At 43.7% G+C, this 26,611-nt stretch overlaps 1 protein-coding gene across 1 annotated transcript in view; it reads left to right on the forward strand.

The window, feature by feature from the left end:
• The window catches only part of CLSTN2 (calsyntenin 2), a 1,113,326-nt gene that overhangs the window by 860,290 nt on the left and 226,425 nt on the right, over positions 1–26,611 (forward strand). The window contains exon 5 of the mRNA XM_038751476.1: positions 7,366–7,515. Coding sequence (XP_038607404.1) covers positions 7,366–7,515 — 150 coding nt within the window. The remainder of the gene's footprint in view (positions 1–7,365; positions 7,516–26,611) is intronic.

Raw genomic sequence — 26,611 nt, forward strand, 5'->3', positions numbered from 1 at the left:
CACTGTACCTTGTGCTCACCTGTCCCGCCGTCGACCCCCAGCCCATGTCCTCCCCCTGGTCTGGAATGCCCTCTCTCCCCACATCTGCCAAGCTAGCTCTCTTCCTTCCTTCAAAGCCCTACTGAGAGCTCACCTCCTCCAGAAGGCCTTTCCAGACTGAGCCCCCTTTTTCCTCTCCTCCTCCCCATCCCCCCTGCCCTACCTCCTTCCCCTCCCCACAGCACTTATATATATTTGTATAGATTTATCACTCTATCTTACTTGTACATATTTACTATTCTATTTATTTTGTTAATGATGTGCCTATAGCTTTAATTCTATTTGTTCTGACGATTTTGACACCTGTCCACATGTCTTGTTTTGTTGTCTGTCTCCCCCTTCTAGACTGTGAGCCCCTTATTGGGTAGGGACCGTCTCTGTATGTTGCTGACTTGTACTTCCCAAGTGCTTAGTACAGTGCTCTGCACATAGTAAGCGCTCAATAAATACGATTGAATGATTGAATGAATGAAAATCTGCGTGAACCAAATTGAACTATTCATTGACAACTCAGATTTATTTATGCCACGATTTTTTATTTGTGCTGTCAGAAACAGTATCTGATTTTCTCCATCCAGTTTTTTAGAAAATTAACTGGCAACAAAGCCTGAAAATATAATTTCTTGCCATTCTGTTCTTGCACAGTCTCCTGAAATTGATAGTGAAAAATCTTGGGACTAGGTAAGAATCAAAATTTTGGAGAAGCTAGAACACGGAAATGGGGCAATTATCTCTAATTAATGCCCTGGGGTTTACATCTAATCAGGCACTCCTTAGTTTGGCAAATGACTGTTGGGATGGGAAGCAGCATCTGTTCTAAAAGATTAGACTGTTTTGAAAAGAAAAATACTCCATCATCATTTCCACACCTGCCCTCTGTGATGACAGTCAACTTCATGTCACCTCCAGTGACTATCGCTCACTGGAGTTTAAAAGTTTGTCTATTACAGGATGAAAGAGTAGGGAAAGTATAACAAAATGTCAGGGAACTTGAGGATCAGTACAATTTAAGGATTACTAATTTTTTCAGTCGGATCTGGTGCGTATTTTGAACCTGTAGCACTCTCTAACAGAGCTATATCAACAGAAGGCTTATATTCTTATTTCCAACCAATCAATGGAATTATTTGAGCACTTACTCTATGCAGATCACTAGACTAAGGACTGAGGAGATTACAGTAGAATCATTATTGAGCCTGGGTCCTGAGAATAATAATAACAATAATAATTCTAGTATTAAGTGATTACTATTTGTGAAGCACTGGGCTAAGTTCTGGGACAGATACGAGATAATTAGATTGGACCCAATTCCTGTCCTACATGAGGCTCACAGATTAAAACAATTTACCAATTAGGAAATTTAGGCACAGAAAACTCAAGTGATTTGCTCAGGTTTACACAACAGGTAAGAATCCAGATCTTCTGACCCCCAGTCCTATGTTCTTTCCACTAACAGTAATAATGAGAACAAGAATAATTGTGGTATTTAAGCGCTTACTACGTGCCAGGCACTGTACTAAATGCTGGGGTGGATACAAGCAAACTGCATTGGACATAGTTCCTGTCCCATATGGGGCTCACAGTCCCGTGGCTTAATGGCGAGAGCACAGGCTTGGGAGTCAGAGGTCATGGGTTCTAATTCTGGCTCTACCCCTTGTCAGCTTGTGTGACTTCGGGCAAGTCACTTAACTTCTCTGGGCTTCAGGTATGTCATCTGTAAAATGGGGATGAAGACTGTAAGCCCCATGTGGGGCAACCTAAGCAGCGTGGCCCAGTGGAAAGAGCCCGGGCTTGGGAGTCAATCAATCAGTCAACCAATCGTATTTATTGAGCACTTACTGTGTGCAGAGTACTGTACTAAGTGCTTGGGAAATACAAGTTGGCAACATATAGAGACAGTCCCTACCCAACAGTGGACTCACAGTCAGAGATCATGGGTTCAAATCCCGGCTCTGCCAAATGTCTGCCGCGTGACCTTGGGCAAGTCACTTAACTTCTCTGAGCCTCAGTTGCCTCATCTGTAAATGGGGGTTAAGATTGTGAGCCCCACATGGGACAACCTGATCACCTTGTATCCCCCCCAGCACTTAGAACGGTGCTTTGCACATAGTAAGCACTTAACAAATGCCATTATTATTATTATTATTGTATCTACCCCAGCTCTTGGAACAGTGCTTCACACATAATAATAATAATGATGATGGCATTTATTAAGCACTTACTATGTGCACAGCATTGTTCTAAGCACTGGGGAGGTTACAAGGTGATCAGGTTGTCCCATGGGGGGCTCACAGTCTTAATCCCCATTTTACAGATGAGGTAACTGAGGCACAGAGAAGTTAAGTGACTCGCCCAAAGTCACACAGGTGACAATTGGCAGAACCCGGATTTGAACCCACAACCTCTGACTCCGAAGCCCATGTTCTTTCCACTGAGCCACGCTGCTTCTCTAGTACGTGCTTAACAAATGTCATCATTTGTTGACAGTTGCTGCTTCACATAGTACGTGCTTAACAAATCATTATTATTATTATTATTATTATTAATCCCCACTTTACAGAAGAGGTAACTGAGGCTCAGAGAAGTGACTTGCCCAAGGTCACACAGCAGACAAGTGGCAGAGCTGGGATTAGAACCCAGGTCCTTCTATCTTCCAGGTCTGTGATCTGTCCACTAGGCCATGATCCTTCTCTGGGCCAAACTTTCCTACATGAGGGAGTCGATTTTAGCATTCATGGTTCTGTGGCACCAAGTCTACTCTCTTTTACCTGCCAGTCAGGTTCCCACTTCATTCAATCATTCATTCATTCATTCAGTATATTTATTGAGCACTTACAGAGCACTCTATTAGGCACTTGGGAGAGTACAATATAACAATAAACAGGCACATTCCCTGTCCACTGCAAGATTAAAGTCTAGAGGGGGAGCTTGCAGGGTTGTGTTAACCACTCTAGAAGACCCTGGGCTAATGGATTTTTAAGACCCCTCATACAATCCTTGATGTCATTATGTCACATTGTATATGATGGTATTTGAGCTGTCAAAGAATAATAATATTATTTGTGGTACTTGTTAAGCACTTACTATGTTCCAGGCGCTCTTTTTTTTTAATGGTATTTGTTAAGCGCTTACTATGTGCAAAACACTGTTCTAAGGGCTGGGGGGATACAAGGTGATCAGGTTGTCCCACATGGGGCTTACAGTCTTAATCCCCATTTTGCAGATGAGGGAACTAAGGCCCAGAGAAGTGAAGTGACTTGCCCAAATTCACACAGCTGACAATTGGCAGAGCCGGGATTTGAACCCATGACCTCTGACTCCAAAGCCCAGGCTCTTTCCACTGAGCCACACTGCTGCTTCTCGGCTCTTCTAAGTGCCGAGTTAGATACAGGATGATCAGGTAGGACACAGTCTGTGTCTGATAAGGGGATCAATGACTAAATTGGAGGGAGGAGGATTTAATCCTAATTTTCCAGACGAGGTAACTAAGACCCTGAGAAGTGAAGTGACTTACCCAAGGTCACACAGCAGGCAAGTAGTGGAGTCAGGATTAGAACTCAGGTCCTTCGGACTCCCAGGCCTGTGCTCTATCCACTAGAATACTAGAATATCCACTAGAACACTGCTTCTCCCTGTCTTATCTGATCATTATTATTATTCTCTGCGCCTCATTTGTAAAATGGGGATGAAGATTGTAAGCCCCCTGTGGGACAACCTGATTACCTTGTATCCTCCCCAGTGCTTTGAACAGTGCTTTGCACATAGTAAGTGCTTAACAAATACCATCATTATTATTATTGTTACTAATGAGAAGCTTTCCCCATCCCCTCAGTGCCTCTCCTGTGCCAGTCTCCCAGCTAGGGAGGACTGCTCTAGTGTATCCAAGAGGCATCACTCCCATTCACTCCCATTAATGAACAGCAGGGCTTAGTGGAAAGAGCACAGACCTGGGAGTTAGAGGACCTGGGTTCTAATCCTGACTCTGCCACTTGTCTGCTCTGTGACCTTGGGCTAGTCACTTCACTTCTGCAGACCTCAGTTACCTCATCTGTAAAATGGGGATTAAGGCTTTGAGCCCTGTTTGGGACTGGGACTTTGCCCAACCTTATTGATGATGATGGCATTTGTTAAGCGCTTACTATGTGCAAAACACTGTTCTAAGCACTGGGGTGGTTACAAGGTGATCAGGTTGTCCCATGTGGGGCTCATGGTCTTAATCTCCATTTTACAGATGAGGGAAATGAGGCCCAGAGAAGTTACCCTGTATCGTCCTCAGTGAAGTGCCTGGCACATACGAAGTGCTTAACAAATACCATTAAAAAAATGGCTTATTCCTCAACAATGGGAAGCTAATGAGGCTGTTACCATGTTTGGGCTGGGAGAGGCACTTTCTCAGTTGTCACTTACTGTGGTTCATTCATTCATTCCTCATCCCTCCCCATCCCCCCCGCCTTACCTCCTTCCCCTCCCCACAGCACCTGTATATATGTATATATGTTTGTACGTATTTATTACTCTATTTTATTTGTACATATTCTATTCAGTTTATTTTGTTAATATGTTTTGTTTTGTTCTCTGTCTCCCCCTTCTAGACTGTGAGCCCACTGTTGGGTAGGAACCGTCTTTGTATGTTGCCAACTTGTACTTCCCAAGCGGTTAGTACAGTGCTCTGCACACAGTAAGCACTCAATAAATACGATTGAATGAATGAATTGTATTTACTGAGTGCTTACTGTGTGCAGAGCACTGTACTAAGCACTTGGGAGGTACAAGTCAGCAACATATAGAGATGGACCCTACCCAACAACGGGCTCACGGTCTAGAAGGGGGAGACAGACAACAAAACAAAGCATGTAGACAGGTGTCAAAACTGTCAGAATAAATAGAATTATAGCTATATACACATCATAAATAAAATATAGTAAACATGTACAAGTAAAATAGAGTAATAAATATGTACAAATATATACAACTGTATATATACAAATGTATACAAGGTCCCCAGCTCCCTCACAGCCAATGGTTTTGAAACCATTCATTCATTCATTCATTCAATCGTATTTATTGAGCACTTATGTTTAGAGCACTATACTATCAATCAATCAATCGTATTTGAGTGCTTACTGTGTGCAGAGCACTATACTAAGCGCTTGGGAAGTACAAGTTGGCAACATATAGAGACAGTCCCTACCCAACAGTGGGCTCACAGTCTAAAAGGGGGAGAACAGTTTGTAACAGTTTCACTAACAGTAACAGTACTAACAGTAACAGTTACTAACAGTAACAGTTTTACTAAGTGCAAACCAGAAAAAGGAGAGGAGATGACAGATGAGGGGGTGACAGTGTAGCGGCACTTCTCTTCCTGGAGGGCTAAGGGCTCTCTCCCTTTCCCAATTTACCAAAGTTGAACCTGGAGCATTTGGAGTCCAGTTGGTTTTGTCTGTGGCTCCTTTGAGGAAGGGGATAGCTGGGAGCTGAGGCTGGGCTGCACACCTCCTGCATGGTTTCCTTATCAACAGTCCCAAACTGCAAGGAAGGGAGATAATTCTGTTTGACAGAGGAGGTCATTAGGATGAAAGCAACCAGCCACTGCTGAGGGTGACTTTTGGTAGGGGTTGGACCTGGAGTGGCAGTGAAAACTCCCACAGCTGGTGATAGCAATGAGAGCACTCTGCTAATAATAGTCAATCATATTTGTTGAGTACCTACTGTGTGCAGAACACTGCACTTGGGAGAATACAATATAACAGTAAATACCATTGATTAACTGATGGGTTGTTTGGTGTGGAGGCCGGGGGACTGTGCCACGGGTCCCTGAATTTCAGCCCCGTGATCACCTGGATTAATCCAGACCTGCCCACTGGGCATGGAGGGCTAGGAGTGTGGGGGCTGGACGAGCATTTAGTACAGTGCTCTGCACACAGTAAGCACTCAATGCATATGATTGAATGAAAGGTACAACATACTGCAAATGAATGCAACAGGTGCAAATAGAAACCTAAAAACCTAGAGGCCTTAATTTTAGGTATTTCTTTCACCTCTCAGGGCTAATGAAAATAAAAGTGGCTCTAAAATAAGTAGGAATCAACTTTTTAACCAAGCCATTTACTTTAATCCTGTTTCTGAGCAGTAAATAATAAAAAAAATTCACTGCAGCTTCTGAAGAAGGCTAACATTTCCAGCAAGGAAATGTTTCACTAAGGAATTCATGAAGAAAAACTGAGGGGTGATTGTTGGAGAGCACCTGAATCCGATCCACTTCCCCATTATTATTTTTTTTTTTGGGTGGTGGACACTGAAAACAGCGATGCATGCTGAACTACTTTACCACTTCATGTGCATTAATAAAAATCCGTTGAACAGGGGGAAGCCATAATGGATTGGTTTTAGTCAGTTTTGTGCCATTTAAAGATGTCACAAAAGCAATCCATTCATTTTTCAATATGCTATTTCATTTTTCAATATGCTATTTCCCTAAATGACCATGTACAAAAAGAAGACATTGATTTGTACATCATCAGTACAAAATGGAGGTGTTATACTTTTTTGAAGGCACCTTTTTGACAAAGCAAGACATTAATCTCTGGTAGTAAAAACATTAACTGCAGATTAGGCATTTTTGTAGATGTGCTTGGAGTGAGAAATGCATTTCAGCAAAAACACTTGGAATTAAAACGACATCCTCATTAGTTTCAGCACTTTCTTCAGAACCATAAAAGTGAACCTTTTCCAAAAAGAAGTGACTAAGAAAGATCTTTCAATTTCCCCTTGAGAGGCATAATTCCTCTGTCATTATTGCAGGTGATCAGTCACCTCTATATATCTGTCAGGATTGACAGGACATTTTTTGCTGATTTTATTTTCCCTTTGAAAGAACAATGATGTATGTATATTACGAAAAAAGGCAGGTGAAACTGCTTGAGGATGAGTATTGAAGGTGAAAAATACATTCACACCAAAAGTGTTTCACGTAATCCAATTTAGAAATACTTTTAAAGACGGTTACCTTTCACGTAAGAGATCTATGGAAGACAGGGTATAAGTTGTTACAGTAACATTTGTGTTGTTTCTTGAAATACCTTTTCCCAGAGAAGGTTCTAATGCCATTTTAATGATGGAGAAGTAGAGGTGAAACATTTACCCACCAAAAGACTGTAGAATTTCATCACCAGATAAACTAAAAGATCAATGCTAATTTATCACGTTCCAAAACAAAATGAGATTTGTGAAAGCAGGACACTTGAGGAGAACTGCTTGAATTCTAGTCTGCTGCAAAGCACATAGATCCACCTTTGAAATGTTTTTCAAAATTTTATTTTTCTTTAGGAAATATCAGAAACACGGAGAAGTTAAATTTTGATAAGCAGCATCAGTACGAGATTATGGTCACTGCTTTGGACTGTGGCCAAAAGCGTGCAGCCGAAGATGTCTTGGTCCAAGTTGATGTCAAGCCAGTTTGCAAGCCAGGGTGGCAAGGTAAGTCATTCTTGAATTTGGGTGGCTAAATTATATTTTTTTCTGCCTTTTGGTAACCAGCACAGTATGTGATACGGGGCGAAAATTAGTTCTTTCTTGGCATTTTATTTAAACCAGGATTTAACTGAAAACAGAGTAATTACCCTAGGATGCTTCAGAGAAATTACAGAATGTTGAGTTCGAAATGTGTCAGGAACAAGAGAAGTTCTCACAAGATGCTGCCCCTTTATTAAAGGAGAGCAGAAGTCTGGCAGCAGATGAACTGATAGATGGATCCAAAGGGCAGGAGCTTGTAATGTGTCTTTTTTAACATCCATAAAAATGTGAAATGATAACTGGGAACAGAGGTTGGCAGTAATGAAAGAAGGGGAAAATATGTGGGAGGAGGAGTAAACTTGGTCCAAAATAGATGAGTTAAGCCTGTAAATTTTATTCATGTACAAAGACCCTTACACTACATTAATGAAAATTATAATGATTGCCTGTGGTTCTGTCAGATCTACTACCTACATTTTTTGAAGACTTGGGAGGTTCCAGATGGTTTTATAAGAGCCTGCAATAAAAAGTATTTTACATCGGGAAGAAGATGACCTTGGGGATTATGAATCTCTGTGATTAATTTCTAAACTCGGAAAAAAATTGGGAAAAGTAATCTTAAAAACACTCTGCCACAGCCTATAGGAGAACAGTTCCAAACTCCTGGAATGATTGACATTACATACCACTTGCCCTTATTTCCTCACCACACTCTCTTCTTAATTTTTTTGTACCTAAATCTTTGACCCCTGTAGCTAGGCTTTTGTGTGCAGACCACTCACTGTAAGAAGTACTTGGGAGAGTATAATACAGCAGATTTGGTGGACATATTCCCTGTGCACAAGAGGTTTACAGTCTAGAGGGAGGAGCTTACAGGTTTTAAGGATCACATAGGATTAGTGGGAGGAAAGGAAAGTGCCCAGAGGTCCACAAATATTCATTATATCATCATCAATGGTATTTATTGAGAACTTACTATGTGCTGTTCTAAGTGCTTGACAAAGTATAATATGCAGCAAAGTTGGTAGACACATTCCCTGCCCGCAACATCTTTGCAATCTAGAGGGGGCACAAATATTATTATGAATAAATATGCTTTAAAATATATAATGTATAGATATTTGCATAAGTTCTATGGGACAAATATCAAATGCCCAAAGGTTGAAGATTCAAGTGCATAGACAATGCAGAAGGGAGAGGGAGCTGGGGAAAAGAGGGTTTGATGAGGGAAGGCCTCTTGGAGGAGATATGATCTCAGTAAAGTTTGAAGATGGGGAGAGTTGTGGTATGGTGTATATAGAAGGGGGGGAAGTTCCAGGCTAGAGAGAGGATGGGGGAAAGGGTCGATGTTGGAGCAGATAAGATCAGGACACAGTGAACAAGTGATGCTAAAAGAGCTACTGTGTGGGCCGGGCTAGAATAGGGTGAAGAGATAGTAAGACGGGGCAGGCTGAATGATTGCTTTAAAGGAGGTTCTGTTGGATTTGGAGATGGATGGGTAACCACTGGAAGTTCTTGAGGAATGGGGAGACGTGGACTGAATGTTTTTTTAGAAAAATGGTCCAAGCAGCTGTGTCAAGTATGGACTGTAGTGGGGAGATAGAGGAGATAGGGAGGACATCAAGGAGGCAAATGCAGTAGTGAAGCTGGGATAGTATAAGTGCTTGGATCAGCAAAGTTGCTATTTGGATGGGGAGGAAGAGGTGGATTTTTAGAATGTTATGAAGGTAGAGTCAACAGGATTTGATGACACATTGAACATATGGGTTGAATGAGAGAGTTGAATCAAAGACAATTGCCAAGGTTATGGGCTTGTGAGATAGGGAGGGTAGGGTCTATAATGTTGGGAAAGTCAGGAGGTGGACATAGATTGGGTGGGAAAATAAGGAGTTCTGTTTTGGACATCTTTAGTTTGAGATGTCAACAGCATTTCCAGATAGAGATGTCCTGAAGGCAAGAGGAGATTTGAGACTGCATAGAAGAGAGGTGAAGGCTGGCGATGTAGATTTGGGGATCATCCACCTAGAGATGGTAGTCGAAGCCATGGATGCTAATGAGTTCTCCAAGGGAGTGGGTGTAAATGGCGAATAGAAGGGACACAGAACTGAGTCTTGAAGGACCCCCATTGTCAGAAGGTGGTAGGCAGAAGAAGAGCCTGCAACAGGAACTGAGTAGTGGTTACAGAGAAGAGTGGGAGGAGAACCAAGAGAAGAGTGTCATTGAAGCCTAGGTTGGGTAAACTTGGGTTAACAGGAGGTTTGGGGAGATAATGAAATGTCTGAAACAGCTGGTGGGGGAAAGAGTATGAGAATGAATTAGGAAATAGAATTAATGTTATTGGACAGAGGAGAAAGCAAAATTGAAGTAGATGAGTGAATTTAAGGTGGGCAGGTTCAGACAGATGTCTGGGTTTCTGCCAACAGCGCTCTGCAGCTAGAGCACAGGAGTAGAGGAAGCATACTGGCTCGGTGGAAGCATACTAGAGAAGCAGCATGGCTCATTCATTCATTCAATCGTATTTATTGAGCACTTACTGTGTGCAGAGCACTGTACAAAGAGCTTGGGAAGTACAAGTTGGCAACATATCATCATCATCATCAATCGCATTTATTGAGCACTTACTGTGTGCAGAGCACTGTACTAAGCGCTTGGGAATTACAAGTTGGCAACATATAGAGACAGTCCCTACCCAACATATAGAGGCGGTCCCTAACCAACAGTGGGCTCAAAGACTAGAAGGGGGAGACAGACAACAAAACAAAACATATTAACAAAATAAATAAATAGAATAAATATGTGCAAATAAAATAAATAAATAGAGTAATAAATACGTACAAGCATATATACAGGTGCTGTGGGGAGGGGAAGGAGGTAAGGCGAGGGGGAAGAGGGGGAGAGGAAGGAGGGGGCTCAGTGTGGGAAGGCCTCCTGGAGGAGGTGAGCTCTCAGTAGGGCTTTGAAGGGAGGAAGAGAGCTAGCTTGCTGGATGTGCGGAGGGAGGGCATTCCAGGCCAGGGGGAGGATGTGGGGCCAGGGGTCGACGGAGGGACAGGTGAGAACGAGGCACTGTGAGGAGATTAACGGCAGAGGAGCGGAGGGTGTGGGTTGGGCTGTAGAAGGAGAGAAGGGAGGTGAGGTAGGAGGGGGCGAGGTGATGGACAGCCTTGAAGCCGAGGATGAGGAGTTTTTGCCTGATGCTTAGGTTGATTGGTAGCCACTGTAGATTTTTGAGGAGGGGAGTAACATGCCCAGAGCGTTTCTGCACAAGGGCAATCCGGGCAGCGGCGTGAAGTATGGATTGAAGTGGAGAGAGACAGGAGGATGGGAGATCAGAGAGCAGGCTGATGCAGTAATCCAGTCAGGATAGGATGAGCAATTGAACGAGCAGGGTAGCAGTTTGGATGGAGAGGAAAGAGGACAGGCTCAGTGGAAAGAGCACGGGCTTTGGAGTCAGAGGTCATGGGTTCAAATACCAGGTCTGTCAATTGTCGGCTGTGTGACTTTGGGCAAATCACTTAACTTCTCTGGGCCTCAGTTACCTCATCTTTAAATTGGGATTAATACTGTGAGTCCTCACTGGGACAACCTGATCACCTTGCAACCACCTCAGCACTTAGAACAGTGCTTTGCACATAGTAATCACTTAATAAATGCCATTATTATTATTATCATTATTATCATTATCATACTGTGGAGATTCTCCAGAGTTTGGGTTTAGTGGTTTGAGATTGGTGGGGGGACAGGGGAGTAAGGGAGTTGAGTTCAGTAGAAAGGGTGGTGTTGAGGGTGTTGATTTCTATACCAAGAGAAGGTAGTTTGGGTATGGAGACCAAATGGAGCAAAATAGCTTTAAAATATTCGTTTCAAAAGATTGGAGGTCTCTGTGGGGAGAAGTAGAGATTTGCTGGGGATTGGTGTATGGGAAAGAGAGCAGGTGAGGTTGTAGTCTGATAGAGGAATTTCAGAATTAGTGAGGGTAGAGATTATACAGTTACTAGAAATTCTAAGATCTAGTGTGTGCCCAAGTGGATGAGTGTGTGACATGAAGTGGAGGAGGAGGTCACTGGAATAGAGGAGTGAAAGGAGGTGGACAGAAAAAGTGTCATCAGGGATATCCACATGGATATAGAAACCCCCAAGGATCGATGTAGGGATGAAGAATGAGAGAAGGAGCGTGACCTAGGGATCAACATGGTTCAGAAAGTTTGAAGAGGGGCCTGGGGAGGTGGGAGAGGGAGCCATAGATTACCATGAATAGGAATTGGAGTAAGTGAGAGAAGAAGCATGGCTCAGTGGAAAGAGCAAGGGCTTGAGAGTCAGAGGATGTGTGTTCGAATCCCGTCTCAGCCACTTGCATGCTGTGTGACCTGGGGCAAGCCACTTAACTTCTCTGTGCTTCAGTTACCTCATATGGAAAATGGGGATTATGACTGTGAGCCCCACGTGGCACAACCTGATTACCTTGTATCTACCCAGCACTTAGAACAGTGCTTGGCACATAGTAAGCACTTAACAAATACCAAAATTATTATTATTATTATTATTATATGGACTTCCAAGGAAGGGAAAGAGAGGGTTGGGGGAGGTGGGATGGTGTGAAAGCATTTTTGGGGAGTGAGAAGGAAGATGACTTCTCCCACTGTCCCATTGAGCTTTAAGAAGTGGGAGAAGAGACCCCCACCCCCACCCAACCCTGCCCCCAGAGACAGCATAATGGGGAGGCAGCCTCAGCATGCCTCAGTGGAAAGAGCCTGGGCTTTGGAGTCAGAGGTCATGGGTTCAAATCCCGGCTCCACCAATTGTCAGCTGTGTGACTTTGGGCAAGTCACAACTTCTCTGGGTTTCAGTTACCTCATCTGTAAAATGGGGATTAAGACTATGAGCCCCTCATGGGACAACCTGATCACCTTGTAAGCTCCCCAGCACTTAGAACAGTGCTTTGCACATAGTAAGTGCTTAATAAATGCTATTATTATTATTATTATTATTATTATTATTATGTGATAACAGCCAGGTTTCAGTAATGTCAAGGAGGAGCTGTGATTGGGTCAGGAACAGGTCAAGGATGAAGGGAAGATTTCCCATGATGGGGCAGGAGTTCCACAGTTGTATCAGCTCAAGCTAACATGTAGTACCAGCTACATTTTGAGCACTTGCTTGGATTTGGCCATTAAATATATTTTTTTTTCCTTTTCTTTGCCCCTCACAACCAGTAATCATAATGATGGTATCTAATCAGTGATTACTGTGTGCTAAGGACTGTGGTAAGCAATGGGGCTGATATCTATTATTCTATTTGTATATCTATTATTCTATTTGTATATCTATAATTCTATTTATTATATCTATACTTTATTTATATTGATGTGACGGAAGCCTGTTTACTTGTTTTGATGTCTGTCTCTCCCCTTCTAAACTGTGAGTCTTTTGGGTAGGGATTGTCTCTGTTGCTGCATTGTACTTTCCAACCTCTTAGTACAGTGCTCTGCACACAGGAAGCGCTCCATAAATACAACTGAATGAATATGAAGTAATAAGTCCCCATCCTATATGGGGCCCACAGTCTAAGAGGGAAGGAGAACAGATAATTTATCCCCATTTTACAGATGAGGAAAATTAGGCACAGATACATGCCCAAGGTCGCACAGTTGGCAAGTAGCAGAGCTGGGACTCTAACCCAGGTATTTTGACTCCCAATCCCGTGTTCTTTCCACTAGGCCATGCTGGTGTGATCAGCAGGAAATTGGGCATAAGAAAGGCAGCGGGAGAGAAATGTTAAAACAGCAAGGGCCTGGATAATGATCACCTCAATAACTAACCCCTGAAGGATTAAGTCACATTAAGTCAGCTGTTCTTGGGTCTGGCAATAACTGAGCTAATATTAGACCTAATTTGACCAACATAGGGTAAGAAATTTCAGTGAGAAAGCAGTTGCCCTTTATGTAGTTCAAATGCTCAAAGTAATGAAGATTCAAGCCACACTGAGTATTATTCAGTGGCATATTGGATCCTGTTTCTAGAGTCCGACTCCTTCTGCACAACCAATAAAAACAGCAGAGCAAATAGGGTTCAACAGATCTAGGTCCCAATCTAAACAATTTCCCCTTAGGCAGAAGAGAGTTATAGTGCTGTTAGAGCGATCCTTCCAATTCAGAAGCCATTTCTAAAGTCTCTTGAGACACCATCTTTCACAGCAGTCATCGACCCCTTCCTTGATCTTTACTACCCTCCAAAGATGGAGAGAATATATCTGCCAGTGCACAGAAAAGCTGCTGCAGAAATGCAAATTTTTGACAAAAGTGACAGACAAGAGTCAAGCAGGTGAAGGCTCATGATGTTATTTTTCCTCTAATTAAAACTAAAGAAGAATGGATTTGTCACCTCCTATAACTTCTGCAGTTATTCAGATTTGAGTGGTATTCAGAAGATGTTTCTAAGGAATATGATCTCTGATGGCTTCCAGCTCCTAAATAATGACTGTAATAATGAAATGACGTAGGTGTTAGGAAAATATCTCATGAAAGTTAATTGTCTTAGAAAATAGATTCTTCTTAGGCTAGGGAAGCAGCATGGGCTTGTGGAAAGAGCACGGGGCTGGAAGTCAGAGGGCCTGGGTTCTAATCCAGGCTCCACTACTTCAATCAATCAATCAATCGTATTTGTTGAGTGCTTACTGTGTGCAGAGCACTGTACTACTTGCCTGCTGAGTGACCTTGGGCATGTTACTAAACGTCTCTCTGCCTCTGTTCTCTCATCTGCAAAGTGGGGATTCAATCCATGTTCTCACTTCTACTTAGTGAGCTGCATGTGGGACCTGATTATCTTGTATCTCCCAGTGCTTAGTACAGTGCTTGGCACCTAGTAAGCACTTAGCAAATACCACAATTATTATTATTATAGACTGGGGAGGGTGAAGGGTGTTTAAACATTGCAGCCAGTTTTGCATTCCCGATTCTGAACCAGCAGAAGGTAACTATTCAATTAATCATTAATATTTTCTGAATGTCCAATATGTGCAGAACACTGAACTAAATGCTTTGGAGAGTAAAGTAGTGATAGTATACAGATGTTTTCACTCATCATCATCATCAATCATATTTATTGAGCGCTTACTGTGTGCAGAGCACTGTACTAAGTGCTTGTGAAGTACAAATTGGCAACATATAGAGACAGTCCCTACCCAACAGTGGGCTCACAGTCTAAAAGGGGGAGACAAAACCAAATATACTAACAAAATAAAATAAATAGAATAGATATGTACAAGTAAAATAAATAAATAAATTGAGTAATAAATATGTACAAACATATACATATATACGGGTGCTGTGGGGAAGGGAAGGAGGTAAGATGGGGGGATGGAGGGGGGACGAGGGGGAGAGGAAGGAACGGGCACAGTCTGGGAAGGACTCCTGGAGGAGGTGAGCTCTCAGTAGGGCCTTGAAGGGAGGAAGAGAGCTACTTTGGCGGATGGGCAGAGGGAGGGCATTCCAGGCCTGGGGGAGGACGTGGGCCGGGGGTCGATGGCGGGACAGGCGAGAACGAGGTACGGTGAGGAGATTAGCGGCAGAGGAGTGGAGGGTGCGGGCTGGGCTGGAGAAGGAGAGAAGGGAGGTGAGGTAGGAGGGGGAGTGGTGATGGACAGCCTTGAAGCCCAGGGTGAGGAGTTTCTGCCTGATGCGCAGATTGATTGGTAGCCACTGGAGATTTTTGAGGAGGGGAGTCATATGCCCAGAGCGTTTCTGGACAAAGATAATCCGGGCAGCAGCATGAAGTATGGATTGAAGTGGGGAGAGACACGAGGATGGGAGATCAGAGAGAAGGCTGATGCAGTAGTCCAGACGGGATAGGATGAGAGCTTGAATGAGCAGGGTAGCGGTATGGATGGAGAGGAAAGGGCAGATCTTGGCAATGTTGCAGAGCTGAGACCGGCAGGTTTTGGTGACGGCTTGGATGTGAGGGGTAAATGAGAGAGCAGAGTCAAGGATGACACCAAGTTTGCGGGCTTGTGAGACGGGAAGGATTGTAGTGCCGTCAACAGAGATGGGAAAGTCAGGGAGAGGGCAAGGTTTGGGAGGGAAGACAAGGAGTTCAGTCTTCGACATGTTGAGCTTTAGGTGGCGGGCAGACATCCAGATGGAGATGGCCTGAAGGCAGGAGGAGATGCGAGCCTGGAGAGAGGGGGAGAGAGCAGGGGCAGAGATGTAGATCTGGGTGTCATCAGCGTAGAGGTGATAGTTGAAGCCGTGGGAGCGAATGAGGTCACCAAGGGAGTGCATGTAGACCGAGAACAGAAGGGGACCAAGCACTGAACCTTGGGGAACCCCCACAGTAAGGGGATGGTAGGGGGAGGAGGAGCCTGCAAAAGAGACTGAGAAGGAACGACCGGAGAGATAAGACGAGAACCAGGAGAGGACAGAGTCTGTGAAGCCAAGGTCGGATAGCGTGTTGAGGAGAAGGGGGTGGTCCACAGTGTCAAAGGCAGCTGAGAGGTCGAGGAGGATTAGGATAAAGTATAAGCCGTTGGATTTGGCAAGCAGGAGGTCATTGGTGACCTTTGAGAGGGCAGTTTCCGTGGAATGTAGGGGACGGAAGCCAGACTGGAGGGGGTCGAGGAGAGAGTTGTTGTTGAGGAATTCTAGGCAGCGCGTGTAGACAACTCGTTCAAGGAGTTTGGAAAGGAATGGTAGGAGGGATATGGGGCGATAACTAGAAGGTGAGGTGGGGTCAAGAGATGGTCTTTACAATCCTAGTGGGGGAGACAGACATTAAAATCAATTATACATTGCAGGAACTGTTAGGATATAGATTCGTGTATAAGTATCAGAGGTGGTTGTGAAGAAATAAGTGAGGAATAACATGGTGCTGAAGGGCTCATGTGGAAATTGAGTACCTTCACCATTCATTCATTCAATCATATTTATTGAGCGCTTACTGTGTGCAGAGCACTGTACTAAGTGCTTGGGAAGCACCAAGAAGCCTCTACTCTCAAAATGGTCATATTTCAAAAAAACCCCACCAGCCTCTGTTGCTTGAACTAAGATACTTCAGGCAGAAGTAGCTGGCTGAATGCAAGTGCTTGGTGGATTGGAATTTGCTGACCTTTGGCTTCTCTTGTAAATGTAATACTATGCTTTGCTCAAAGCAAGTGAATGTAATTCAAAATATTAACCAAACAGAAGCATGATAAAAATAAGAAAATAACCTGTATCAAAATATGAATTCACTGAACATTTTATGTGGGTAAAAAAAAATACAAAAAAAAAAAGAACTGTTATAGGTGCTTTGGAGAATACCTAGGAGTTGATAGACAAACATTTCCAATTGTTGAACAATAGTAAGCCAAAACATGTGGTGAAAGCATGCATTCTGGCAGAAATTGTAGTCACCAGCAGAGAGTTTGGGAACATCTTTCTGTCTACAGTCAGCATTGTAGTTAAGCCATAAGGGTCAAAAGTGGGAAGCTTCCTGCATAGCTCAGGGTTCATTCCACATTTACACCAACATCCATCAAGCAACCAGCGGTCTTTATTGAGCAGAACTTAGTACTAAGTTCTTGGAAGAGTCCAGTGCAATGAGTTGGTAGACATGATCCCTGCCCTCGAGACTCGTACAGTATAGTGAATAATTGCCTCCACTGCGTAATTGCACCATCTAGATTTTTAAGGAGAAAACGATCATATTTTCATTCTACAAATGTGCAACAGGTGAGGAAGAACAGAAGGGTGTCCACATGTTTTGTTGTCTGTCTCCCCCTTCTAGACTGTGAGCCCGTTGTTGGGTAGGGACTGTCTCTATATATTGCCAACTTGTACTTCCCAAGTGCTTAGTACAGTGCTCTGCACACAGTAAGTGCTCAATAAATATGATTGAATGAATGAATGAAGGGTGAGCCTGTGGCAAAGCATGTGGAGGCAACTAACTAATTAAAACTACAATGGACCCAAGGAGAAGAGAGTTGAGAAAGTGGGCAGCGTATCAGGGGTTAGGAGGTTAGTTCACTGAGTGTCTACCATATGCAGCACTTGGGAGAGTGCATTAGAAGTTAGAGATGTGTTAAGGGCAAATTATCTTCCTTCTCCTTGTTCCCTCCTTTCCACCTTTTTTTCTCCTGTTTCTTTTTTCTCCTCCACTCTGTATGGGTAGATTCAATTCCTACATCAGTCACTCAATCAGTGGTTTTTATTGAGTGCTTACTGTGTACAGAGCACTGTACTAAGCACTTGGGAGAGTACAACACAGCTGGTTAAACATGTTCCGTATCCACAGCGAACTTGCAGTCTAGTGGTAGAGACAGATAATAAAATGAATTATGGATATGTGTACATAAGTACTGTGGGACTGCGTGTGGGGTACATGTCAAGTGCTTAAAGGGTACGGATCCCAATAGCCCCTCCCCCGTTCGATTGTTACAAAACATATGCCAAAAACTGGGGTAATTATATGAGTAAATGTAGTAGCAATATTTTCCTTGAAAATGTATATGCATTGTGAACCTTCTTATTCTGGGGTTCAATTTCCTGTAAACATAAATATTAAATGTAATAACATGATGACTGACTTATGATGGCTAAAAATGATACTATAGATCCCTCCCCACCATACATTTCTCATCATCATCATCAATTGTATTTATTGAGCACTTACTATGTGGAGAGCACTATACCAAGCGCTTGGGAAGTACAAATTGGCAACATATAGAGACAGTCCCTACCCAACAGTGGGCTCACAGTCTAAAAGGGGGAGACAGAGAACAAAACCAAACATACTAACAAAATAAAATAAATAGAATAGATATGTACAAGTAAAATAAATAGAGTAATAAATATGTACAAACATATATACAGGTGCTGTGGGGAAGGGAAGGAGGTAAGATCGGGGGGATGGAGAGGGGGACAAGGGAGAGAGGAAGGAAGGGGCTCAGTCTGGGAAGGCCTCCTGGAGGAGGTGAGCTCTCAGCAGGGCCTTGAAGGGTGGAAGAGAGCTAGCTTGGCGGAGGGGCAGAGGGAGGGCATTCCAGGCCCGGGGGATGACGTGGGCCGGGGGTCGATGGTGGGACAGGCGAGAACGAGGTACGGTGAGGAGATTAGCGGCGGAGGAGCAGAGGGTGCGGGCTGGGCTGGAGAAGGAGAGAAGGGAGGTGAGGTAGGAGGGGGCGAGGTGATGGACAGCCTTGAAGCCCAGGGTGAGGAGTTTCTGCCTGATCATCCCAACCTCCCACCCACCTATCATTCCTAGGGTCTTTTCTGACCCGGGTACCCCAATCTTATTCATTCCTCTCCCCACTTGTCCCTAAGTCTTTTCATCCCCGATTTTTTTTTTTTTTTTTGGTAAACGAATGGGGAGCACATTGCCTCTTTCTAGCTTGCCTCACAAGCCCCACCAGCAATATGTAAGGGATGAGGGGGAAGACAATGACACCAATACCCTCCACCTCTGTGGTCAGACATCCAGGTCCAGCCCCTTGAGCCCTGGGAAGCAGCATGATGTAGTGGATAGAGCGTTGGCCTGGGATTCAGAACATCATGGGTTCTAATCCCTGCTTCTCCACTTGTCTGCTGTGTGACCTTGGGCAAGTCACTTCACTTTTCTGCACCTCAGTTACCTCATCTGTAAAATGGGGATTGAGACTGTGAGCCCCACGTGGGACAGGGACTGTGCCCAACTGGTCAATCCCAGCCCTTAGTACAGTGTCTGGTACATAGTAAGTGCTTAACAAATACCATAATTATTATTATTATTGAGGCAAGGAGGTAGGTTTATTGGGTCCAGCTGCCTCATATTGCTCTTTCTGGTTCCAGTCCCTATCCCCCAAACCCGAGATCCAAACCTGAGCGTCTTTTAGACTGTGAGCCCACTCTTTTAGACTGTGAGCCCACTGTTGGGTAGGGACTGTCTCTATATGTTGCCAACTTGTACTTCCCAAGTGCTTAGTACAGTGCTCTGCACACAGTAAGCGGTCAATAAATGTGATTGATGATGATGATGAGATCCAGTTGACCCACTCCTGACTCCCTGCTCAGCTTCTGGGCTCCATGAGCTCTGAACTCACCCATCCAGGTCCCTGCTCAATCCCAGTGCTCCCAATATTCTGCAACCTCCTTCCCCAGGTCCCTACTTGGTCCCTTGTCTCAACAGACTCTATAAACTATCCCCTTCCCTCCTCCTTCCCTCAGTTCCCTTCTCTGTTCGGATTCATGTTCCATCCCTGGGCTTTATGGGATCTGCAACCACCTTTCCAAGTCTTTGCTCAGCCCACACTTGCCTCCACAGGTCTCTTAGCTCCAATCCCCTAGTGCTGCATCAGATAGCTTCATAACACAGCGTGGCTCAGTGGAAAGAGCACGGGCTTTGGAGTCAGAGGTCATGGGTTCAAATCCTGGCTCTGCCAATTGTCAGCTGTGTGACTTTGGGCAAGTCACTTCTCTGTGCCTCAGTTACCTCATCTGTAAAATGGAGATTAAGACTGTGAGCCTCCCATGGGACAAGCTTATCACCTTGTAACCTCCCCAGTGCTTAGAGCAGTGTTTTGTACACAGTAAGTGCTTCATAAATGCCATCATTAACACTCCCTTCTGTCTTATAATATTTGGGAAAACTTTCTGCAGGCCAGGTGCTGTACTAAGTCCTGGGGTGGGTACAAGCTAATTAGGATAGACACAGTCCATGTCCTACCTGGGGCTCAGAATCTCAATCCTCATTTTACAGAGGAGGTAACTGAGATACAGAGAAGTTCATTCATTCAGTCATATTTATTGAGCACTTACTGTGTGCACAGCAGTGTACAAAGTGCTTGGAAAGTACAATTTGGCAACAGATAGAGACAAATCCTACCCAACAATGGACTCACAGTCTAGAAGGGTTGGGCAGACAACAAAATAAAGCAAGTAGCTAGGCATCAGTAGCAAGTGATTAGCCCCAGGTCACCCAGCAGGCAACTGGCAGAGCAGAGATTAGAACGTAAGAATTTACAGTCTAGAGGGAAAAGACAGACATTAAAATAAATGATTGATATGTACATAAGAGTTGTGGCGCTGAGGATGGGTGAATAAAGGGTATGAATCTAAGTGGTAGGGCAGCACAGAAGGGAGATATTATTATTAGGGGGAGTGAGGGTTTAATCAGGGAAGACCTCTTGGAGGATATGTAACTTTAACAAGGCTCTGCAGGTGGAGATTGATTTGCCTGTCAGATTTGAAAGGGGAGGGGTTTCCAGGGCAGAGGTAATAATAATAATGATGGCATTTATTAAGCGCTTACTATGTGCAAAGCACTGTTATAAGCACTGGGGAGGTTACACGGTGATTAGGTTGTACCACGGGGGGCTCACAGTCTTCATCCCCATTTTACAGATGAGGGAACTGAGGCCCAGAGAAATCAAGTGACTTGCCCAAAGTCACACAGCTGACAGTTGGTGGAGCCGGGGTTTGAACCTGTGACCTCTGACTCCGAAGCCCGGGCTCCTTTCCACTAGGATGTGGGCCAGGGGTCAGTGGCAAGACAGATGAGATGGAGATACAGTGAGTAGGTTGGCATTAGAGGAGTAAAGTGAGCTGAATTGTAGAGGGAAATCAGGGAGATAAGATATAAGGGTGATTGAGCGTTTTAAAGTGAACAGTAAGGAATTAATGTTGAATGCAGAGGTGGATGGGCTACCAGTGAACGTTCTGAAGGAGTGGGGAAATACTCTTTTTGAAAAATAATCCAGGTAGCAGAATGAAGTATGGATTGGAATCTGGAGAGACAGAAGGCCGGGAGGTCAGCGAGGAGACTGATGTAGTCATCAAGGCACTAGAAGATAAGAATTTGGATCAGCGTGATAACAGTTTAAATGTAGAGGAAAGTTAGCTATTATTAACTGAACGCTAAAGACACAAAGGCTTATAAAGAGTGGATCAGTGTGTTATTCACACCATATAGGATAAGGCCAGATTTGGGGGCTTATTTTAAATTCCTGAATATCCACCGTCCCTTTCGAAAGTGGGTCTCATTTCTTGGCTGTGGTGGTTAAGCCAATAGATCTGGCAATCTAGCCAGAAGAGGAATTCATCAGCCTGCCACCAACAAGGTAGGAGCTACGAAAGAGTACGCCAACCTCAAAACTGAACTCAAGCCTCTCAAATGGGCCAGAATAAGACTAAATATCGAAAGATGACTATCATTTGTGAGAGGAAGTCTCTAAATGTTCATCCTAAAATCATGCTTGCTTTTGAAGCCTCAGCGCTCTACTTCCTGGCATAGAGGCCTCTCCAACATGCAGATCCTTTTTTCTTTTAAACAACTCTCATCCAAAGCCAGTTCTTCCCCAACTTGAATGCATTTTATTTGTTTCTCATCCTTGTATACATAACATTACATTTTTCATTCCTATTGACTTGCTTTCTGATAAGCACAATGGCAATATTGTTCCTGGCTAGCTTCTGGAGATTTATTTTAATATGCATTGTTCTTTCAGTTCTACCTTTAGTGAGGCCATTATTTTGCTGTGTGTTCAGAGTTCAGAGTCACACCTGGCAAATGTGAATGTTCTTATCATTGCCACTCTAAATTTCTTGTCCAGTCATATGTTTTAATTCATGAAACACTTTCATAGCATTTGCACTCCTAGAACTCCCCACTTCCAACAGTTCATTTCTCTGCAAGAATGCATCCAGGGAATGTGTCTGTTTATTGTTACATTGTATTCTCCCAAGTGCTTTGTATAGTACTTTGCACCCGGTAAGTGATCAATAAATACCACTGAATGAATGAATGATGATTTTGGTAGTTTTTTCAGAATTTACTATATGTCACTACACACTAGTAGTAGTGGTAGACAATTCTTCTCTCTCCCACCCTCTTTACCTCCCTTTCTCTCTCTGATATGACTCCTTTGGTTCATTTGGACATCTGAATGCTGAAGTTCAGTCTCCGGCCTTTTGTTTGTAGGTTGTAGCTCCCCTGAGGTAGAGATGAGTTGCAGTAATTATTCATTCTGTCAGTTTAGCGTGTGGCAAACAATACCAATTTTAAGTGAGGGAATAGGTAAACCCCATTGTAAACCAAGCCACTCCATATCTGCAAAAATATTAGCATTTACTTTACGGATGGTCACAATGGCAAAAATAAATCATGGTGAAAGCAACCCGGAGCATCATCATCATCATCAATCGTATTTATTGAGCGCTTACTATGTGCAGAGCACTGTACTAAGCGCTTGGGAAGTACAAATTGGCAACATATAGAGACAGTCCCTACCCAACAGTGGGCTCACAGTCTAAAAATAGATATTTTTAAATATTCTTCCCCAGAAGTGACCCGAGAGAGATATTGATCTAATGCTGAAAGGCAGAATGTGGAACCCCAGACTCTGTGGGTTGAGGGCAGAGGAGCAGGCTGAGATAAAGATCCATCATCATCATCAATCATATTTATTGAGCGCTTATTGTGTGCAGAGCACTGTACTAAGCGCTTGGGAAGTACAAGTTGGCAACATATAGAGACAGTCCATACCCAACAGTGGGATCCAACAGGTACTCAAGGTGAAACACCTGAGTCTCGAGGCGGTATTACTCTCCATTGCCATTTTACAACACAGGTAAAGTCCCATTACTGTGCCAACACTACACCTTTTATATTCCTGGATTGGAACCAGATGTTCAGCCCAAGGAATACTAGCAGTACTAGAAGGAAGTACTAGAAGGAAGCAATGTGGCCCAGTGGATAAAACAGGAGCCTCGGAGTCAGAAGGACCTAGGTTATAATACCTGTTCTGCCATTTGTCTGCACTGTGACCTTGGGCAAGTCACTTTTAGCTTCTCTGTGTCTGTCATCTCATCTGTACAATGAGGATTAAGACTGTGAACCCATTGTGAGACTGGGACTGTGTCGAACCAGATTAACTTGTATCTAATCCAGTGCTTAGATACATATTTATTCTATTCATTTTATTTTGTTAATATGTTTTGTTGTCTGTCTCCCCCATATAGACTGTGAGCCCGCTGTTGGGTAGGGACTGTCCCTATATGTTGCCAACTTGTACTTCCCAAGCACTTAGTACAGTGCTCTGCACCCAGTAAGCACTCAATAAATATGATTGAATGAACAGTGCTTGACACTTAGAGTGCTTAACAAATACCATCATCATTACTATTATTATTATTATTATTATTATTAATTATTCTGCATCTTCTGTACCCCTTCTCCATCACCTTATGGAATTCAGTTTCTACCCTTTGGACACTTGTTATTCACCCACCCAATTCACACAACACTTCTGTACCTATTTGTGATTTCTTCATTCATTCAGTCATATTTATTGAGCGCTTACTGTGTGCAGAACACTGTACTAAGCGCTTGGGAAGTACAAGTTGGCAACATATAGAGATGGTCCCTACCCAACAGTGGGCTCACAGTCTAGAAGAGAAGAAGCAGCAGCATGAGAAGCATACCGAGAAGCAGCATGGCATAGTGGATAGAGCACAGGCCGGGGACTCAGAAGGTCATGGGTTCTAATCCCGGTTCCACCACTTGTCTGCTGTGTGACCTTGGACAAGTCACTTCTCTTCTCTGGGCCACAGTTATCTCACCTGTAAAATGAAGATTGAGACTGTGAGCCCCAAGTAGGACAGAGACTGTGTCCAACCTGATTTGCTTGTATCCACCCCAGTGCTTAGAACAGCGTCTGGGACATAGTAAGCGTTTAACAAATGCATCATTATTTATATGGATAACTGTCTCCCCATCTAGCCTGTAAGCTCATTATGGGCAAGGAACACATCTACCAACTCTGTTGAATTGCACAGAGAAGCAGCGTGGCTCAGTGGAAAAGAGCACGGGCTTTGGAGTCAGAGGTGATGGGTTCAAATTCCTGCTCAGCCAGTTGTCAGCTGTGTGACTTTGGGCAAGTCACTTAACTTCTCTGTGCTTCAGTTACCTCATCTGTAAAATGGGGATTAAGACTGTGAGCCCCCTGTGGGACAACCTGATCACCTTATAATCTCCCCAGCACTTAGAACAGTGCTTTGCACATAGTAAACACTTAATGCCATTATTATTATTATTCTTATTATTACTCTCCCACGTGCTTAGTACAGTGTTCTGCACACAGTAAGCACTTAATAAAAACCATTGATTGATTCAAGTGGAAAGGGAATTAGATGGTCAAGCCCCCGAGGGCAGGGACTGTGTCTTATAAGTCTTTTGTACTTTCTCAAGTACATAGTACAGGGCACTGTACATGCAGGCCCTCAATAGATTCTATTGATTGACTGAGGAGAGGCAGTTCTAGAAAAGAAATAATTCTGTTTTCCCTTAGTGCTGCAAGTGGTGGCACCAGAAAAGAAATAGTCCCTTGTGGGTTGGGATCTGTGTCCATCCTGATTATATCTAACCCAGAGCAAAGTACAGTGCCTGGTTCATAGTAAGCCCTCAACAGATACCACAATTATTAGAAGTGCTGCTGAACTTGACCCTACATTCTCCTCTCCAGCTTGACTGAGATGTGTGGAGGAGGCTGAGCAGAATAGGTAAAGCTCAAGGTGTAGGGAGAAAATGGAAGCCATGCAGTGCCAGAAACTGGAAAACTTTCTATCCCTTCACCAGCCTGTTCCTCGCGTATGCTTTACTGTTATTGTCTTATGCTGTCGTGGCCGACCCATAGCGATGCCATAGACATAACTTTCCCAGAACACCCCACTTTCAACAGCAATCATTCTGGTACCTTATCCATAGAGTTTTCTACTCACTTTATTTACACCTTAAATCCCTTTATTACCTCATTTCTCCCCAGTTAGTGTCTTCTGTAACACTCATCTCCATCTGACAGATTGGAATGTGAGGGCCAATGTTCGGAAGCAGCGTGGCTCAGTGAAAAGAGCCCGGGCTTTGGAGTCAGAGGCCGGGGGTTCAAATCCCGGCTCCACCACTTGTCAGCCGTGTGACTTTGGGCAAGTCGCTTCACTTCTCTGGGCCTCAGTTCCCTCATCTGTAAAATGGGGATGAAGACTGTGAGCCCCTCGTGGGACAACCTGATTACCTTGTATCTACCCCAGTGCTTAGAACAGTGCTTTGCGCATAGTAAGTGCTTAGCAAATACCAACATTATTATTATTATTATTACCTCCTCTCCCAGACCCACAGCACTTACGTATACAGTCTTCTAGACTATGAGCCCACTGTTGGGTAGGGACTGTCTCTGTGTGTTGCCGACTTGTACTTCCCAAGCGCTTAGTACAGTGCTCTGCACACAGTAAGCACTCAATAAATATGATTGATTGATTGATGTACATATCTGTAGTATTTTTCTTTATATTAATATCCGTGTCCCCCCCCTAGACTATAAGCTCTCTGTAGGCAGGGAATGTGTTTGTTTACTGTTGTATTGTACTCTCCCAAGCTCTTAATACAGTGTTCTGGTCACAGTAAGCACTCAATAAATGCGATTGAATGAATGAATCTGTTAATCAGTGGTATTAATTGAGCATGCACTGTATACAGACCATTCTCCTAAATGTTTGGGAGAATGCAGTACAGTGGAATCGGTAGACACATTTCCTGCCCATAAAGAGCTTAATGTCTATAGGAGTTGGCAGACAACAAAATAAATTATGTATATCTAAGTAGCGTTGTGGGGTTGAGGGTTAGGAGAAGTGCTTAAAGGGAACAGATTCAAATGCCTGATGACACAGAAGGGAAAGAGAGCACAGGAAATGAAGGCTTAAATAGGGAAGGTCTCTTGGAAGTGGTGTAAGCTAAATAGGGCTTGGAAGGTGATCTGTTAGTAGACTGCATTAGATCTGTTTTTAGACTGTGAGCCCACTGTTGGGTAGGGACTGTCTCTATAGGTTGCCAATTTGTACTTCCCAAGCGCTTAGTACAGTGCTCTGCACATAGTAAGCGCTCAATAAATACGATTGATGATGATGATCTGTTATATATGGAGGCAGGGGGTTCCAGGCCAGAGGGAGGGTGTGGGTAAGGGATTGGTGGTTATATAGATGAGAATGAGGTACAGGTTGGCTTTAGAGGAGAGAAGAGCATGAGGTGGATTGTAATAGGCATTCAGTGAGGTAAGGTAGAAGGG

This window comes from Tachyglossus aculeatus, chromosome 1 (genome assembly GCF_015852505.1).
Source record: "Tachyglossus aculeatus isolate mTacAcu1 chromosome 1, mTacAcu1.pri, whole genome shotgun sequence".
Classification (NCBI taxonomy): Eukaryota; Metazoa; Chordata; class Mammalia; order Monotremata; family Tachyglossidae; genus Tachyglossus; species Tachyglossus aculeatus.